The sequence below is a fragment of the Mya arenaria genome, chromosome 5 (assembly GCF_026914265.1).
Source record: "Mya arenaria isolate MELC-2E11 chromosome 5, ASM2691426v1".
Lineage (NCBI taxonomy): Eukaryota > Metazoa > Mollusca > Bivalvia > Myida > Myidae > Mya > Mya arenaria.
In genome coordinates this window covers 61664197-61682905 of record NC_069126.1, presented here as the reverse complement: position 1 = coordinate 61682905, position 18709 = coordinate 61664197, and the positions used below count along the sequence as shown (strand labels likewise).

The following is an 18709-nucleotide window of genomic DNA, read 5'->3' as shown; positions in this document are numbered from 1 at the left end:
GGTTAGAACTTATTAGGAAGCCACGGTCGCTTCTCTCCGCCCCCTTAAGTTACTTATTCACGAAGCAATTATTCTATTTATCGAATCCTATTCTGAAATCCCGATATTCATTAACAGGTAGATCAATCATCATGCTGATAAAGCACGTTGTTCCTTCTTGAAACTTGATTTTGTAACGTTTTAGACGTCCTTCCTGGTTATAACACAACCTCATCCTTGGCCCTGAATTGTTCTCTTCGACTTGACACCTCACCCAAAAACCTTATATTAAAGTATGACTTAAACAATTATCGGAGCACTCGTCGAATTGGCATTGCCCGAGAGCGAGTATAAATAAACATAAAGCCATCACGCCAATCTCGCTTAGTGACTGTTGGTCATTGGTCATTGCAATCTCATTAAAATCAGATCCCCAATACACGCTTCACGACGTTACGCTATGTGTAATGAAATGAAGTGAACGTCACGATATGATTTTAATGAGATTGTGGTCATTGTTACTTTAAACAGGACCTTGTTTAAATGTAAAGCTGCTGGGATTGTCCTACTTGTGTATTGTAGGGTGCTGCATCATTCGATTATATGATAACAAATCAACAAGAGAACAATATACATTATTTAAAATGATAATTTAATAAACAGTTATACACACTACTTATTTACAAGAATAGAGCTAAAACAAAAACAAACAAAAACTTATATTGAGCATATAAAGAAATATAAAATAGACAAAACTATTACAACTGATGTGCTTGCTATGTAATGCAACCCTGGTACCATAATTTAGTTTTAATGTTAAGTAACACGCCAACTCTCTATCAGCGGAACTACAGCAAATGACCAATAATGAGGTCATTAATGATTTCACTAAGATTTCTTTTGATGGAAATTAATAACATGTTGAACTTAACGACGTGAAATTAAAAAAAAGCTGCACTCAAAAAGAAAAAAAGGCTGTTTTGAATTGAATTATTTTTCATAGGTGTCAAAATCGATTCATAATGTTATTTTTTTATGTAATTATATACATTATTATACAATATAAATAAAAATTGGAATTAAATTATTTACGTTCCCTGTGCGATACTCCCACCATACCTTGTCATAAACCAACCCTGGATTCAGTAAAGGCTACCAGTCGCTTACGTTAACAAACGTGTTTGTTTTGTTTCCCTGTTACATAACAACACATACCCTGAAAGCAGGGAACAAAAATCGCAGACTCCTTTAATTAGGCTAAACTGAACTCCGGACAGGAGCGCTGTACAACATTTACGTATACATTTAATATTTGTCCATAAGCCGGTCTTCCTCTTGCACCCATGATCTCGAAGTATTTAGGAACAAAGTTTTGCTGAATGCTTGATAATAGTGAAAAAAATAAAACAAAACACATCTTAAACGATACAGTTTGTATATTTAGGAACTATTTCTTCGGCGCAGGCGCCTTGTACAACTTAAGCGTATACAGTAAGTTCGTAAATGCGCCCAAATCAATTAATCCATCCTCGCCGACCGCACTCTTCAGGAAGAACTCAATCTCCTTCTCCTCGAGGTTTCTGCCGGTGGCCGTTTTTAGTGATTTCAGCCCCTCCTTCGCCTCATCGGCGTCAAGCTTTCCACTTCCGTCCGCGTCAATCTCCTTAAATTTGGCGATCACTTCTTGACAACTGAAAAACACAAATGGAGAGTTAGATACGAAACACCATTTTAAAAACAGCAATAACACGTGTTCACCTGGAGCTGTCATAATAACTGTTTTAATAGGACACATTATATCACAGACATACTTTATAGCATGTGTTCGGCATATCTATAAAAATGCAATATGCAAAACCACAGCTTACTCATTTATCGCATGCTTTACTTTTGTGAATTAATTTTTTGAATAGAATTTTTTATGATTCCGAATCCGCGTATTAATACATTTAAAACCGGAAAAAGGAAGTCATTTACCTCCTGGTATCGTCGAATTTAGATTGCTTTAGAAGATATACCTTATTGCCAAAAATAATGGAAATAATTGAAAATAAATTCCAACGATCACAGTTATAGCTAATCACTGAAGGCATTCGTTAAAACCGAAGAGGGTATGTTTAATGTTAACGACTTATATTTCTCAAACGTTGACATGCAAATTGGACAACAAGACCTCAAGGTCAATAAAACTAGAACTATCACTGGAATAATGACTACTTCTACACACATCTCGCCACAGGACATCATTTTCTCCCACCTCAAATAAGTAGATCCAATAATTTAACCATGCTAGAAATTCTTATCTTACCCACGGGCGAAGATAAAATTCCCGTATGGAACTCCTTTTAATGGTCGCCACATTGAAATTACCTCCCTTGTTGAAGACTGTCGTTTGTAGCATCATGGAAACCTTGTCTTGTTGCAATATTTAGAACGCTAATCAATTATTTCTTGCTTCAAATGTCACCATAAAACAGCTTTCACGCAACTTTCAAGAAATAATGCTTCACCCTCCATAGAACTATTTAAAGACCGATTTGACTATTAACATACATTTTGTAATCTGAATCACTGCGCGCATATCCATGACAACCACGAATTATCGCATATCCATACGCACTTATTTTCACTAAGCACAAAAGAGTTTCAGCAAAAATATGCATTTTTACTTAATTTTGATTAACTGAGGTGGGAGAAAAAGCATCTACCATAGCCGCTCGTGTAAGATAGGTTCATCCCGACCCTCGCGCAGGGTGTTTTGTGGAAACTCGGTAAACCTCGTTTCCGCAAAACACCCTACGCTCGGGTCGGAATGAACCTATTTTACACTCACGGCCATGGAAGATACTTATAATATCAGGCAGACCATAAAACAAATATACTTTTTTATACTTTTTAATTACAACAAAATATGTACTATTATTAAAACGCGCACTCAATAGTTATAATTCACACCTTGCACTAGCTCTCTCTTAACTTTAATGTCAGGCACTACACATATCTAAAGCAGTCCTAATTGCAAATATATACTAAGCATCAGAACACTCACTCTTAAACTATATGCAGGTAGTTCGCTACACAAACTCCAAGGATACTATTCCGTGGCTACCGACAAAATATGTCAGCCGATATGACAAGGTTTATGAATATTAAGATCATTTCACAAAGTTCAAGGACAAGTAATGGAGAGATTAGGTTCTGGCTCGTGAAAAATACCTCATGTACTCGATAATTATATCAAATAAAGGACACATAACTCTTGAACTACTTGACCAATACTGCCAAAAAATGTGTGAAGTTTTAGTACAATTCCTGGTGATCAAGTGCACCAACTTTCAAAACGACCCCCTTTGCTGGCTGGGGTATAGCACATCAACTAGCACATTCGGAGCTCCTCGGACATTTTTTACGAAAACAACCTCGGATGTATGCCGGTACAACAGTAGAAGTAGTTCGTAAACTTTTGAACAATATTATTAATTAAATGTAGTGTTTAAGCTTGTATTTGTAGATCCAAGTTTAATTGTATTGCCAGTGAAGTGTATAATTGCAAACATAATTAAGATTCCCAAGAGTTAAGTCATTAAGTTTAACCGCTAAATCGAATTTACTACGCGATCTATTTGCAGCGTAGTTAAATTGTACCGATTTCTGACACCTTAAACCGTCCATATTCATCCGAGGTTGTTTTTTTGTAGAAACTGGCCGAAGAGTTACGAATGCAAATAGCACAGTAGCTGGAGGATAGGTGAGCGATTCAGGGCCTTAATGACACTCATGGAAAGACTTATATCATAGTTTTCACACCCTGGCACATAAAACACTAGAAATGCATAAGCAGTGACAAAGCATGCTATTTGATGAAGTCATAAACCTCCTGAAGCGATATCTGTCAGGGTATATCAAATATGATTTTAGGTTTCCCCAAGAGTACAATTAAAGCTGCACTCTCATGGACCGTTTTAATATTTTTTTATTCTCATTTTTGCCTTGGAATGAGCCAGTTTTTGCGAAAATGTCATAGAACCAGAGATATAAGTTTGCTGACGAAGGATCAGATCGCAGTTTTTCATATTAACGTTCGAAAATTGATGTTTTGGCATGCCTATTTTTTTCTGAAAGCGTTAATAACGCTTCAAGTTAGCCACAAAACTTCGATTTTCCAACGTTAGTATTAAAAACTGCGATCTGATATTTTCTCACCAGTCTTATATCACTGCTTTCCAGATATTTATGAAAAAAATGGTGCATTCCAAGACAAAACATAAAAAAGTTGTCAAAACGGTCAATCTGTGAGAGCGCAGTTTTAAGACCCTAAATCGCCCATCTATCCTCAACCCACTGTGTATCAGTTTAGAGCGTTCACTTACTGGTCTCCCATGCACATAAAGAACTGCTGGAACTCCCAGATGGACATGATGCCATTCATATCCTTATCGAAAGTGTGAAACATGATCTCCGACTGCTCCTCATCCAGACCAAACTCGTTAGAGAAGAGCGTCATTGCCTGGTCTTTCTTCAGGTTTCGCACGTTGTTCTTCATGTATTTCTCGAACACTGCCATAACCTCCGGCCTGCAAATAAGAAATGTGGCAACGTTATTGAAACTATCATCATAGCCTGCTTAGAACATTATTTTTACCTGGTTTTCATGTAAAACTATCATCCCGTTCGACTGAAATGGAAGATAACACTAATCATAAATTAATTATTATGATATCAAATTCATGATACTATATGTGCAGGGGTGTTCCTGGATCTTTTTGAATTGTACGCCAATATACTTGACTGAGTTGTAGAAATATGAAGGTCTTTCATAAGAGTGGTCTCCAAAAGTTATATTGGTACGTGTGTGCGGGCAGGGTGTCCCATAACGAAGATTGTTTTTAAATAATACCATAATGAAAGAACCGTTTTTACCATTTTGAATGCCAACCTTCAGTAAAATTACAGCTTTAACAAGCAAAGCGTTTTTTGCATAAACAACTCATTAGCCTTCAATTTTAGCGCCTTTGTCTTTTGTGGGGAACCTTAACTGATTTATACGCCCGGGCGTACTGGCGAATGGCTAGGTAAGCCCCTGATGTGCTTTTAATTACTGCTAGATCCTTAATAAATGTACTTTTCTTTGGACCGATGAGAGTGGAGTTATTATTCAAGTTAACGCTTGATACCACATGTGCGATTTCTTTCTATTTTGATCACTGGAGTTTGATAACACGTACAGACAGAACAATTAGGTACAGGGGGTAACATGTGGCAGTACTAGTACTTGCAGTGTGTGCACAATTAATGCAAGAAACCTATGTTTTGTGTTGTATTATGTATTTGATGACGTTAATGCGATGATTTGGAAGTCGTCTCGGAATTTCAAACTAGAACCTTTGAGTAGGGTTTAATAAGAATGATTTCGATCTCTTGATAATTGTTTTGATTACTGTTTTGTGTACATAATTCAAACTTCAATTCATTGATCATAACATTACTAAGGTATAATACATAAAAGCGTACGTTATTTATTTTATAGCCTTAGACTTACTGTTCACCCGTTAATAAAAATATTTTTTATATATAACCGTACATTTGAAGAAATATATTAGTTTGTTTGTGTTGTCATCCTAGATATGAATATTACGATCCATAAAACGATATTTATATGTGAAAGAAGCATTGTGTGAACAAACGTCATATCTATTATTACCTGTGCATTTACTATATTTATTTGTTAACATGTGATTACGACTTACCTTGACGATACACCTTGTTGGAGTCTTAATAAACTATATGTTTTTTTCTGTTTAGTTTGACTTCAAGCCCATTGAAGTACATCCGGAAGCAGGTTTGCTTTTTTTTCATTAATTTTCCTCATGTATATCTACCGATTGCTTTGAAGGCAAACAGCTCATTACAGCAAAATCCATCTAAATTTCTTCTTATCTTATTTCCAGAAAAAATTTATACTTCGTCTTTTTTATTACTACACATATATCATTGGGTATATGATATTCCTAATTTTAGTATCTCTTCAGTCGTATGAAATAAAAATTAATTAATTTTTAAAATACATTATTTTCAATGACTTTATTGAAAACACATGCTTGAATGTTAAAAGCACTAATTCATCTCTTTTTATTTGACAATGGAAATTTAAAGAACTCGACTAAAGATAGCCGGTTTCGGATATTCATAAAACATCTTAAGTCATTTATTTTCTTAAATCATTTTCCTAAGTAAAGTAATACTATTTCACTGCTTATATAATATAATGATTTAAATATATCTGAACTTTTTAATAGACATTGATTTAAATCGACATAGATACGTTTAATTTTAAAACACTTATACTTTTCTTTTAATTTGACCTTGGAAGAAGAGAGAAATCGACTTAAGTCAAGAAATTACCTAAGATTGTATAAAAATACCCGCCCAGAACAATAACCAACGATATATTTGTTTTACGTTTTCTTGGTATTCCAACCCCTGGTATGACTGAGACATTCTTGCTTCACAATAAAAGCATATTATCTGCATGACATGTTTAGTATAGACAATTTGTTTTGTAGAGGAACTGAGTAGAGCTTATGCTGAATATAACATGTTTTTAAGTGTTTAGTTTTTTTACTATAGCATTACGTATGGCACTTATCTTTACAAAACTTCTGGCATTATGTGAGAATTGTGAGAATTAATAGAGTCTCTGGAGATCAAACGTGATGACGCATTCCAATAATACATTGTAAACTACAGTGCCAAGCCCAGAAGACAAACATTTTACGAAGATCCGGTAAATGGCCAATGGCTAACAAACACAGAAAGCCACAACAATAGGCCGCACATGCATCAACATATCTTTCTTAATTAATGTTTGGGTACCGCATTGGTACGGTCAGGGAAGCAGGGGTTCACTTTTGGTGTGTAATAATGGCCGATCTTTATTGAGAACTGTCGGGATTACCGCCTTTAAACAGTCAGCGAAACAAAAGTTTACTAGGGGTTTATGGCTCATCTTTATAAATAAATGTTGATGCTACTGCCTCAAAAATGCCAGAAAAAACAAACGTTTACTAGGGTTTAGGCTTAATAAATGTCGAGGTAACTTCTTTGAAGCGCCGGTCAGCGAAACAAGAGTGCATTGGGGGTTTTAAGTAGTTCGTGGCCTATCTTTATAAACACATGTTGGGGTTTCTTCTTTGAAGCGGTCAGCGAAACAAGAGTTTACTGGTTATTGTAATAGTTTATGTCTAACTTGAACAATCGCCAGGAAGGATTCTATTGCCGTTCTAGTATGAGCAAGAATCTATTCAGAAATAAATTTTACTATTATTAAAAAGAGTTAATATTATATATACATTTCCTTAAATAATAGTGGTTAACAATAATATATTGAAACTATAGGAACGCGCCAAGTAGCCAATAGCTTATTTTATGGCCTTAGCCTTAACGACACAAAGAATAGTTTTCAATAAATATTTGGTACCGCATTGGAACGAATGATTCCACCACTACTTCCCCCGACTCTTTATTCGTATTAAAGAACACAAAGCAATAAGACAAATAAAGGTTTTGGTTTGCGAAGAAAGCATGTCAATATTCCTGAAATGCGTTGACTAATAATCATCAAAAGACTTTGGCATAACATGGAAAATCGACGAAAAAAACCCCACAAACTCATAACTAGTATCGAGTCATTCGCGTGGTTCGTCGAGATAATGACTATACCACGCTACCGAGCACTGAAAAACATTTGGTAATTAGGCACTGCGAGAAACTATGTGGTTAAAACTCTGTGATATTAATTTCAGAATATCTCTTCGCATTCTTAAAAGCAAGCACATGACTTATGGTTTCCTGAATGTTACCGGTAAAAATAAGATATACCGCTTATTTTTGCCCCATAAATATGTTAAAATACAAACCAGTTTGTATTAGCTATGTTAATGGTACCTTAAGGTTCAAAATCAACGTAAGCGCGAGTATCATGTTTCAACTTCACTCGAATTGTCCTCAGTAAGAGTTAAAAAAAGAAACAAAATCGTCAATATACCAACAGCAGTATTCAAAATAATTAATAAACATAACGAAAAAAATACAAAAACTTACGGCACTTTTCCTCGTCTCATAGCCATGTTTATGTTCCAATCAGCACGAGATCAGTGAATAACAGAGGTCGATCAATCGTTCACTCCTGTGGCAAGACACACTACAGGTACATAGGTAGCGGGTGGAGTCCTTTCCCATAAGCCTTCCTGTTAGATTGGCCTCATGCTTCATGTTGTATTAATTGTATATCGTATGCACCATCAATATTTTATCTTTATCATTATCTTCAAGAAATACCGATCATGGATTTTATCTCCATTTCAGCATATTTTTATTTATATATAGAGTGTGGGAAGTATTTGACTCATTTTTGATGCGAAGAAAATTAGCGCGAATTACAATGTATAACAAATGGAATACTTTCTGGGTACCATTCGAAACCATTGAGACAAGATAATATCCTTTAAGAGTGGTACTATTTGGCTTATTTTTGTTGACAAGAAGATTAACGCGACTTATTAAAACTGGAATTCCTTGTAAGTTCCATTTGAAGTCATTGAGAAAATCAACGAAGCTACATTTGATTTAGATATATTAGCTTTGAATATTACATTTACCGGTATTATACATTTCTTACATAACAATCAAGTGTTTCCGGTCATTTGAACAGTGCTGGAAAATAACAAAGTGACGCGCAACAACGCGCCAATTGAAATTATTTAAATAAAAATGTTAATGCAACTAATTAGTATTATAAGAACGTTTCAAAAAAGCAAAATCAAACGGTTTTGTGTGAAGAAAAAACATCATTAAGCTTTATTAATGCGATGTTCTTTGGAACTATTTGACGGCAATTGTGATTTCAAATTACTGCGCGTCATGACGTCAGTAAACAACGACGCACGCGTGACTCCAGACTGCACCGAAAATGAAAGCTACTTAATTGTTGTCTCGCCAAAACTCTTTCCTAGTAGCCATGCTTCCCCAGCCTCCCACCGTTACCTGCTCATGAACTCGGCGGGTTGCTGGGTACATGCATATGTCGGCGATCAATTAGATCTTTATCATCAATAATCATGTTATCGAGTAGGATACAGTTTATGAGTGAGTAGATATTATCTTTACATTCCCCTCACAGATATATTTAGTACAAGAAAGTTGACCTTCACCGACAATTATGCTATCCGAATAAATACACCGAGGTGATATGACTGGTATAAAAATACAATAATACTAAACTGAAACTCCAAAAAATGGGTTATTTCTCAATTCTGGAGAATCTTTATTATTGTTCGCATTGCTTTTTGATGTAATATGATATCGGCTTCCTGCGAGTGGCCAGGCTTATCAGCAATCTGTAATAACCCAGCGTCGAATAAATACCGTTAATTAGTAGCAGTCTTTATCTTTCATCCAAATAGTTAATACATAATACGACACTCTTGATCAGACATGGATTCCCTTTTTTCGTTGTTTCAATGCTCAATGCTTTTGAATGTATATTAGACACATGTCCGCATGTTTGACACATGCAAGAATAAGAGACACACGTTTGTATGTTTGACACAAGTTAGTATATATGACACATGTACATATAATGACGTATGTTCGATTGCACAACACATGATCGTATCATTTCGTATGTATACCACATGTTAAGTATGTATGATTCATGTCCGTATTTGACACATGTTTGTATGTATGACACATGCTGGTTTATATGACACTTGTCTGTATATATGACAAAAGTCCGTATATTTGGCACATTTTAGTATGTACAACACATGTTTGTATATATGAAACGTGTTCTTATACATGACAAATACTGGTGTATATAAAATATATTCGCATATATGGCACATGTCCGTGTCCATTAACAGAGTCTACCGGAGCTAAAACCCATGTGTTATTTGCAGGTTTCAACTTAACAACGTATTCAAAAGATGTTAATATAATATTGCATTGTCAAGATTAAGGATGTCTGCACACGGATTACAAGTAGAGGTTGGTAGATGGCATAAACCAGCTGCTATACCTTATCCAGAAAGAAAATGCCAATTGTATGATGTACTATAAGATAAATTTCATTTAGTTCAAGAATGTAAATTTTAGACTGATATAAGAAAAAAAACTAACATAGATAAATATTATTTATCAAGACCGAATATGAATGAATTTATAAAATTATTCACCTCTTAAAATACTTATCTAAATAAAAAAATATCGATGTATGTATTAAAAGGTTTCGAGTTGAGAGAGACCTTATTTGTTTATAACGTATAATATTTATTAATTCCTCTCGCTACGTTCATGCTGTGCTTTGGTAAGGTGATTGTTATAACAAGTTTTAATTAAAAGATGAATGGCCATTGACTATGATTTATGCATATACGTATTTTACTGAGTGTGTACGCATGGGTATATTGCCTATTGTGTTCTGAAATAAATTCTAACTCTATGATACATGTCCGTATTTATGGCACATGTTTGTATATAAAACACACGCTGGTATATATGATACATTTTCGTATATATGACACATGTTTGTATGCATGATGTTTGTCCGTTCATGTATATTTGACACATGCTGGTATGTATGACACATTTTCGTATATATGACACATGTTTGTGTGTATGATGTTTGTCCGTTCATGTATATTTGACACATGCTGGTATGTATGACACATTTTCGTATATATGACACATGTTTGTGTGTATGATGTATGTTCGTATATATGACACATGCTGGAATATATGACACATATTCGTATGTTTTACACATTTCCGTATATATGACACATGTTTGTATGTAAGATGTTTGTCCGTTCATGTATATTTGACACATGCTGGTATGTATGACACATGTTTGTATGTATGATGTTTGTCCGTTCATGTATATTTGACACATGCTGGTATGTATGGCACATTTTCGTATATATGACACATGTTTGTGTGTATGATGTATGTTCGTATATAATACACATGCTGGAATATACGACACATATTCGTATGTTTTACACATTTCCGTATATATGACACATTTTCGTAGCTCGTTTGTAATTTCAGACAGGTATACAACGACATAAATTGCAACAGCATGTATACAGAAGACAAATGTAAAGGCAAAGCATGAAGTCTGTGCGATAAAAATTGAAGTAGATCAACAATGAAACGTGTTTGTGTACTTCAAAGATAAAATATTAGGTATACATGTATGAGCACTCGAAAAACTTATAAAACTGTATAAATTGAAGGCAATTGTAATAGTGAATACACTTCACTGTTATGACAGTAAATAAATTAGAAAAGAATACTGTTCATTATTGTTCATGGTGTTGAATCGCACTGCAAAAGTGAAAAAATCAACCACAATATATATATATTGCAATGTTTAGCTGTCCTCTAAATGAATTCTGTATACTATTAGTTTTTCAAAACGTCCAATGGGTTGTCGCGCTGTTCGCCAAGGGAGATTACTGCGTCGGATATTGAGCAATATATAGGAATTTGTAATGGTAGCGTGTAACCTTCAGCCTTTCATGTTAAATGAACATTCTCAGCAATCAATGTACGAGCCTGTTATAATTTAAAACTTCGTTATCAATTTAGGTAAACGTTTGTTTGTCTGTGTAAAGGACACCGTCCCTCACATTTAGTCGTGCTATGTGGAACATATCAACAGCATTCTTCAGCAATTTATTAACTGGTCCCTAAGTTGACGACATCAAACCTATCCGGCACCCTCCTGGGGCGCCGACCAATGACACGATAAATGAGTTCCCGTTTCACCACGCTTGTCAATAGTAGGATAGCGATTTACCTATCGAAATAAACAAAGATACAGTATCTCAGACACGGCTCTAAAATGCCGGAATTGTTGCCACAATGTAATCATGAAATCTTGATGGTATTTATTTAGATAATCGATTATCGTAGGTCGCTAACCCCGGTTTATATTCGGTTAACACTACATAGGTATTACCCAAGTAGAAGTAGAGCGTTAAGTGTAGCAGAGTTAACCGAGAATGTTAACCGATTCGATAGTAAAATCTTTAAGAATTATATTACCTCCCTTGAATATATTTACTATCAGAATCAGTGAGTAGGGTATTAAAGTATTTTGTTTTCATAAATTACTTGAACAAAAATAACATTCATAAATAAAACTACTTTGTGTTTAATATAGAGGAAAATTATATATACTGCCAATTTCCTTTCAAGATTTGTCAACGGTAGGTTTCATTACTTACCTGTGGACTTTTGTCCATAGACACGTGATGAATTGTGGTCATGATCTCTTTGATTAATCCACACCGGGGCAGCGGTCAGCGACGGCCACTAGTCTCATTTCTGACCGTCTATGGACTTGGAAAACAAAACCCCTTTCTACACAAATAACTCTCCTTCGAAGACACCCAATCCAACGATTGGTTCTGGTCTAGTCACGCGGACACCCCATGTTTTTCCATATTGGGTCACCAAATTTATATCGTACTAAATTGACGTCTTCTTTCCGATTCCCATGAATATTCGGATGAATAATGAAACATTTAAACATGTAAACAGGTTGTCGACGTGATATATACGTTACGGGGTTAGTAGGTGACCCGATATGGGATATAGGGGGAGCAGGAAACCGCATTGCCTGTTGGACCAAACAGACCGTATGTGGGATCGATGCTGTAACGGCGTCGTCGGGCTGCTCGTTTGAAATGGGAACGATGTCTTTTGGAACGCTGGCTCTATTTTCTGTAGGCCACCAAAATGAACTCGAACAAATACTTGAAGGACAGTGCCTTTTAGTAACAATCCCTTGAATATAATGTTATTCTCGTACTCTAGTCGTTAAAAACTAACCAGATAAAACTGGGATGAGAAGTTTAATCTCTCGAAAAACCGTTGGATACTTCGCCAAAGTGTTTTGTGTATCGAAGCACTTCAGTGCAAATGCAAATGTGTGCCTATTAATATTGTGATATTAATTGAGAGTTTCAGACTTATTAGACAAGATGTAAAACCGACTTTTTAAACATTCTGTTTATAAATAAAAAGCCTACATTTTCAATATTTCTTATCAACAAAGCCACAAATGTTTAGGCTTCCAAAGGATTTCGCCCCAAGGGCCGTATTCTTAAAGCATCTTAGAGATTTCTTTCAACTTTTTTACACCCAAATATGAAGAAAAATCTAAATCATTAAATTATATTAATGCATTTGCTGATTAATATTTAACACATTCGGTTTTAAAAAATAACAAGTAATTTTACAAAATATTAACAAGCTTTAATGACTTAAAGGGACTCGCTCATGTTTTTCCACGATTTTGTTATCCGGTAATGCATCTGATGCATCTGAAAACTCATAACTATTTTACTCTTTGATATCGAATTTACAGGAAAAATACATTTAAAGTATAAAAATAGATATTATGTTATAAGTGGGGAGCGCACCCATGCCGGTGGTCAATGACCCCCCCCCCCCCCTAGAAAACTGACAACAAAACCTCATGCCTTCAAGGACTCATACTTATACACAAGGATAACTTTTATAACCTGTTAGCCTTTTGCTGAATCGCGTTACTAGCGTTTTCAAAATAGAAATTTCAAGTAGATTTCAAAGACAATATTTGACCAAATATCAACAATTACTGATTAAGGGTTCCAGCCGTCAATATCTTCATTTTAACACCCCAAATGATTTGCCTCACTTTATTTCGTCATACAAAAAATTTGCGTTTTACAAAAGCATGAGCGTGTTCCTTCAAGGAATACGACCCACAAATACGCTAGTTCTCGGATATCTCCACAGTGTTGATATTTGTCTCAGGTGACCACATACTATATTGTTATCATTTGACAGATATTTGCCTACCGCAACTTAATATGTACAATAAATGACCGTACGTACGTCCTATGCATTTTTTCAGTTTGTATATACAAGGCGTGTGCTCTATATTTTAACTGAACTCGGACATAAATGACATATATTGCCATCTTTGAAGGCCAAACCAATTTGTTTTCTTTTAATTTAGATCAATTGCGGTATTTCTTTTTCTGCACACAAAACAATAACAAATACTACCAAAATATGAGATTACCATGCAAACAAAATACACATATATCATGCCTCCAACATAAATGATTTAACGCCATAAGTCCACGACTGGTCATGCGGTGAACCCATATTTTTCCATATTGGGGCACCAAATTTATATCGTACCAAAATGGCGTCTATTTTCTGATTCCGATGAATATTCCGATGAATAAATGAAACATTTAAACATGTAAACAGATTGTCGACGTGATATATACGTTAAGGGGTTAGTAGGTGACCCGATATGTCTTCGCTCTCACCCGAAATGGTTTCCCTTGTCCAGTATATCCCATATCGGGTCACCTACAAACCCCGTAACTTATAAAATATTTGCTGGACGGGTACATGAACTGTCATTATAATTGTACATTCTTGAACATAACATGAAAATATTGGAAGGAGGTATTTTTCGCATGCTAATTACATCAGCTTTTGTCAATATTGCAACTAATGAAACTAGGGTCTACAAAACTTGAACATTCACAGAACTGTCTTGTGGTTAGCTATTTTGATTTTGATTGTTAATATGATTAAAACATAATTATATGTACACTTAGTATCGTAGAAATCAAACAATGTACATGTATATACTATATACATTAATATGTTACTGTCTTTTAGCACGTGGCTCCACAGCTTTCAGTTTGGGTTTTCGTATGGCATTTCCGGCGACCGGATCTTCCTTGAAGTCCATGTGGATTTGTTACTTTGTGTTACCCATAGTAAACACTTTAGCGTTTGTGTACATACCTTGCGCTAAAAGCCCCTGGCGTTTCTTTGCCACGTTCGCACCTGTCAACGAATCGTACTTGGAATTAATAGAGCTCATGATTTTTCCATACCGGAATCCTGTGACAGAATGGTTTGTTATTGAATTACGAGAAGTTAGCGCTTTGTTACCATAGTGACGATCATTTGACTCGTAGTTCATTGCACGTTCGTTTTGATTGTTGCCATGAGAACCACTTTGATTATTTCTATTTTGCGACAGGTTTTCCTTGCCGGAATGATAAATATCCGTGTTTTTTGTTAGTGACAAGTTTCCTCCCGACCCAAACGTGTCAAACTTGTATTGATAATTAAAGTACTCGACCGGATCGACATCCAAGTCAATGTCTTCCAATCCGAAGTGCATATGTTCAATACCATGCACAATCTCCTCTCTTGAGTTGCTTTTAAGCGGACGGCCAGCGTCTTCCCTATGACTATCACGAGGGTAATTATTATGTTCATTTCGTTCAAATTTCTTCGGACATACTTTTAAGTCATCTGGACTGCTCCATTTTTCATTTGGATTGAATCGCATATTTTCTACATTTTTGGTCCGCGACTTTGGCCTTGGGCTGATACTTTCGCCAGGCGCCCGCCGGCCGTGACCGGTCTTAGGACGAGGCGGAAGTGTTTTCATGTCCACATTTTGATCGCTCTTTGCAGCACGGTCATCCGGTATAGGCGGAGAGCTTATTGCTATGTCTTTACTCAGCTCACTATCATTATCACTGTCGAAATCTGTCGAATATGCCTCGTCGGCGTCGTCATGGTCCCGGCGCTGCCAACGGGAGTCTGGTCGCGCCGACATTGGTCGATATACTCGAGGAGTTTCTTGTTCCACATTTACACTTGCTTTGTGTTGTGACGTGACGGGTCCCGGCAATTTTGATGGCGTGATTACTGAGTTTTTGTTTGTATATAACGTATTGTTCGTTTTCGAATTGGTTAATCTTCCATTAATGTCATATTTACTGTAATTTTTTGTGAACTTGCGTTTAACTCCATCAATTTTTCTGACATTTTTGTCAGAAAATGTTTCTTCATTATAAGCGAGAAATGTGTTCGGCGTCCTGCTACCGTTTCCAGCGGCGTTGTAAGTTTTCCGTTGAACGTCGACGTCATTTTTATTTTGACGCGCGGCATACCGTTTACGCACAGTGTCCTTGATAATTTCAAGTTCTGAGGCTGTTGGCTTTATGGGCGTCTGGCGTGCGTAGACGCCGTTGGGCTGGTTTCTCGTGGCCATCATGCTGCACTGGTATACAGTGGGTGTGACTTCCGGAATGCGTGTGTGTTCTCCTTAGATGCTTTTACGTTCCATCTGTGAATATTAAAAAATAACGTTTTCCTGTTATACAGCAATTCTACTAAATGCCGTTCAATTGATTCCGACCATAGAACAAATAACAATAGTTTATAGACAATATAATATATGACACATTATGACATATTACTTATTATACTCACTTATTTTAGCGCTGTCATTTTAATTATGAGCTGTTCATTGGAGGAATTTGTGAGGTATGTTAAACATAATTTACGGATACATGATCAAGCCGCCCCACTGGGATGCTTAATTCCATTCTTTGATCCCGACTGTGAATGTTACTGTTATGCACAATAAAACAAACATCATGCTTGGTTGCTAGCGACAGTTTACTGATATCATCATTGCTAGTTAAATCATTTTAATGTTTTTATGCGTAGCCATTAGCAGCAAATTGCTGCCGATTGTTCAAGCAGCTCTACGTGGGGAAAACACGTCAAGGATTATATTGCATTCAATTTAACAATTATTTTATTTCTGTGCATTTATGGAAACTATTTATAACTGATAATAAGAATGTAACTGTGTATTTAATAGCTCAAAACGAACAAATATTAAATGACTGGTGGGTCCTAAAAGATTAACAGTGATCAACTATCGTCTCAAAACGTAGAAATACCGTGTATTCTGCACCTTTCTTTGACAATAATCACGGTATCCTTCATAAGAACCATTGTTTTCGATAGTTACCATCTTTGTCGGTTAATTAAAACACTATTATTAATTGTAGTTTATCTTTTTTGGAGTAAGAGTGCATCTTTTATAAAAGAGAATAAATGAGCTTCCCATAACATGTTGCTTTATATTACAGATTGACAATGTAACAATTTTATAGAACCAAACTTCACGTGCTTTTCACAGCGACGGCGAGGCCATCACCAATTCCGCTAATGGATTTATATTCCTACCACTGCGACGCTTCCTGATTGAGCGATGGCCATTGCGTGACGGATGGGCGTACAGTTTGCAATAAGCCACTTATATCATTTAATGAAGGGTAATTTGAAAACGTAAAAAGCGATCATCTCCCCAGTGAGATTTTAACACCAATAATAGACAGATATGATACCTGCTGACACTTTTGTTTTGCGGTTGTCATGGATACTAGACATCAACAAGTTATATGCGCATTATATCAGTATTTACTTTTTTCAGTGCTACAAAGCAAAGCACGAGACTGATATAGTAGGGGATAAAGCAAAATAGAACAAAAGTCAATTAAGGAATTGGTTCACTTCGATTGATATCTCGATTGAGGAAAATGTTGTCAATTATGTTTTATTACTTGATCAATGCTTTCTGACTTAATTAATACCATTTCTGCGGGAAATTTGCACGGCCGCCGCCAGCCAGACTCAGCAAAGCTTCCCGTAAAAGATGACACAGTTAATGGTTTGGAAACAATGGAATCTAATTCATTATCTTTTTGCTATAATTTTACATGTACCCGTAGCAATAACCGACTGTTATGCTCATAAAAAAGGTACCTTTATTTACTGCATCGATGGTAACTTCGCAATTTTTCATTGTCATTCAGATTGGTGCACATGTTGTTAATCAAATGTACCCCTAGCAATAACCGACTGCCACTGTCATAAAAAGGTACATTTATTTACTACATCCGCGGCAAGGGAACTTCATACAACAGTTTTGCCATTCTGAAGATGGTTAGTTGTAATTGTTGAGTTTATAAAGGTGTGCATTATAGCTTGGCCCCTTCACATTCCTTAATGTGACTTGATCAAAATTTGGAATCCAAAGCGGGAGCTTTGCCCCAACCGGTTGATGGGATATTCGCCAAAAGAGCAGTTTTGTACCGTAAACACAGCATGAACGACACCAAATCAGGTGCATTAATTTAAATGTTTCTACTATGGCGCAACCACCTTTCCGCCCGTACCGATTAGTCGCTCTCTCCGTAAACCCTAAAATATTTGTTTGCTTCCACTAGCCCCATATTTTCCACCCGACCATACAACTTTTTAATGCCGTAGAGTGAATGTTTTGTAATTCACTAAAGAATTGTTTGAAGTGAATATGTTAAAATTTGACCATTTTATATGAAACAAGTGAAACACCCTGATATATGATATAGGTTGCTTAGGTACAGATTCCCGGTTCTCAAAAAACTGAAAACACTTTTGGCCTTATGATATTTTTTTTTACATACAACTGGAAAAAGATTAATTTAACAACATTATTGAAATTGCGGCACGTTTCGCCACTTAGTTCACGCTGCGGATTATAGATTTTTTTACTACTAATAACGTGGTAAGTATTTCACCCCAATCTACTCGATTACACGGAGCAACATGTTTAATTTTATAGAAAAGAGAAAGAAAGAAAATATTTTGTTTCCAATCGGGGACATTTTAGAGACTTTTTTTATTTTTATAAATATTGGCGTTAAATTTTTGGCACAGTACACTGTCATTTCAGTGGATTTTACTGAGTATGTTTGACTAGTGAATTCGTTCTTACAATAAGCCCATATTATCA

At 35.8% G+C, this 18709-nt stretch overlaps 1 protein-coding gene across 1 annotated transcript; it reads right to left on the bottom strand.

Annotated features, from left to right (window-relative positions):
- Positions 1-1384: 1384 nt before the first annotated feature.
- Positions 1385-8211, bottom strand: LOC128235141 (uncharacterized). The gene is made up of 3 exons (XM_052949883.1): positions 8080-8211; positions 4350-4553; positions 1385-1670 (listed from the first exon to the last, which is right to left on the bottom strand). Exons 1-3 carry the CDS (start codon positions 8103-8105, stop codon positions 1427-1429), a joined length of 474 nt encoding a protein of 157 aa, XP_052805843.1. The 5' UTR covers positions 8106-8211; the 3' UTR covers positions 1385-1426.
- Positions 8212-18709: the final 10498 nt, after the last annotated feature.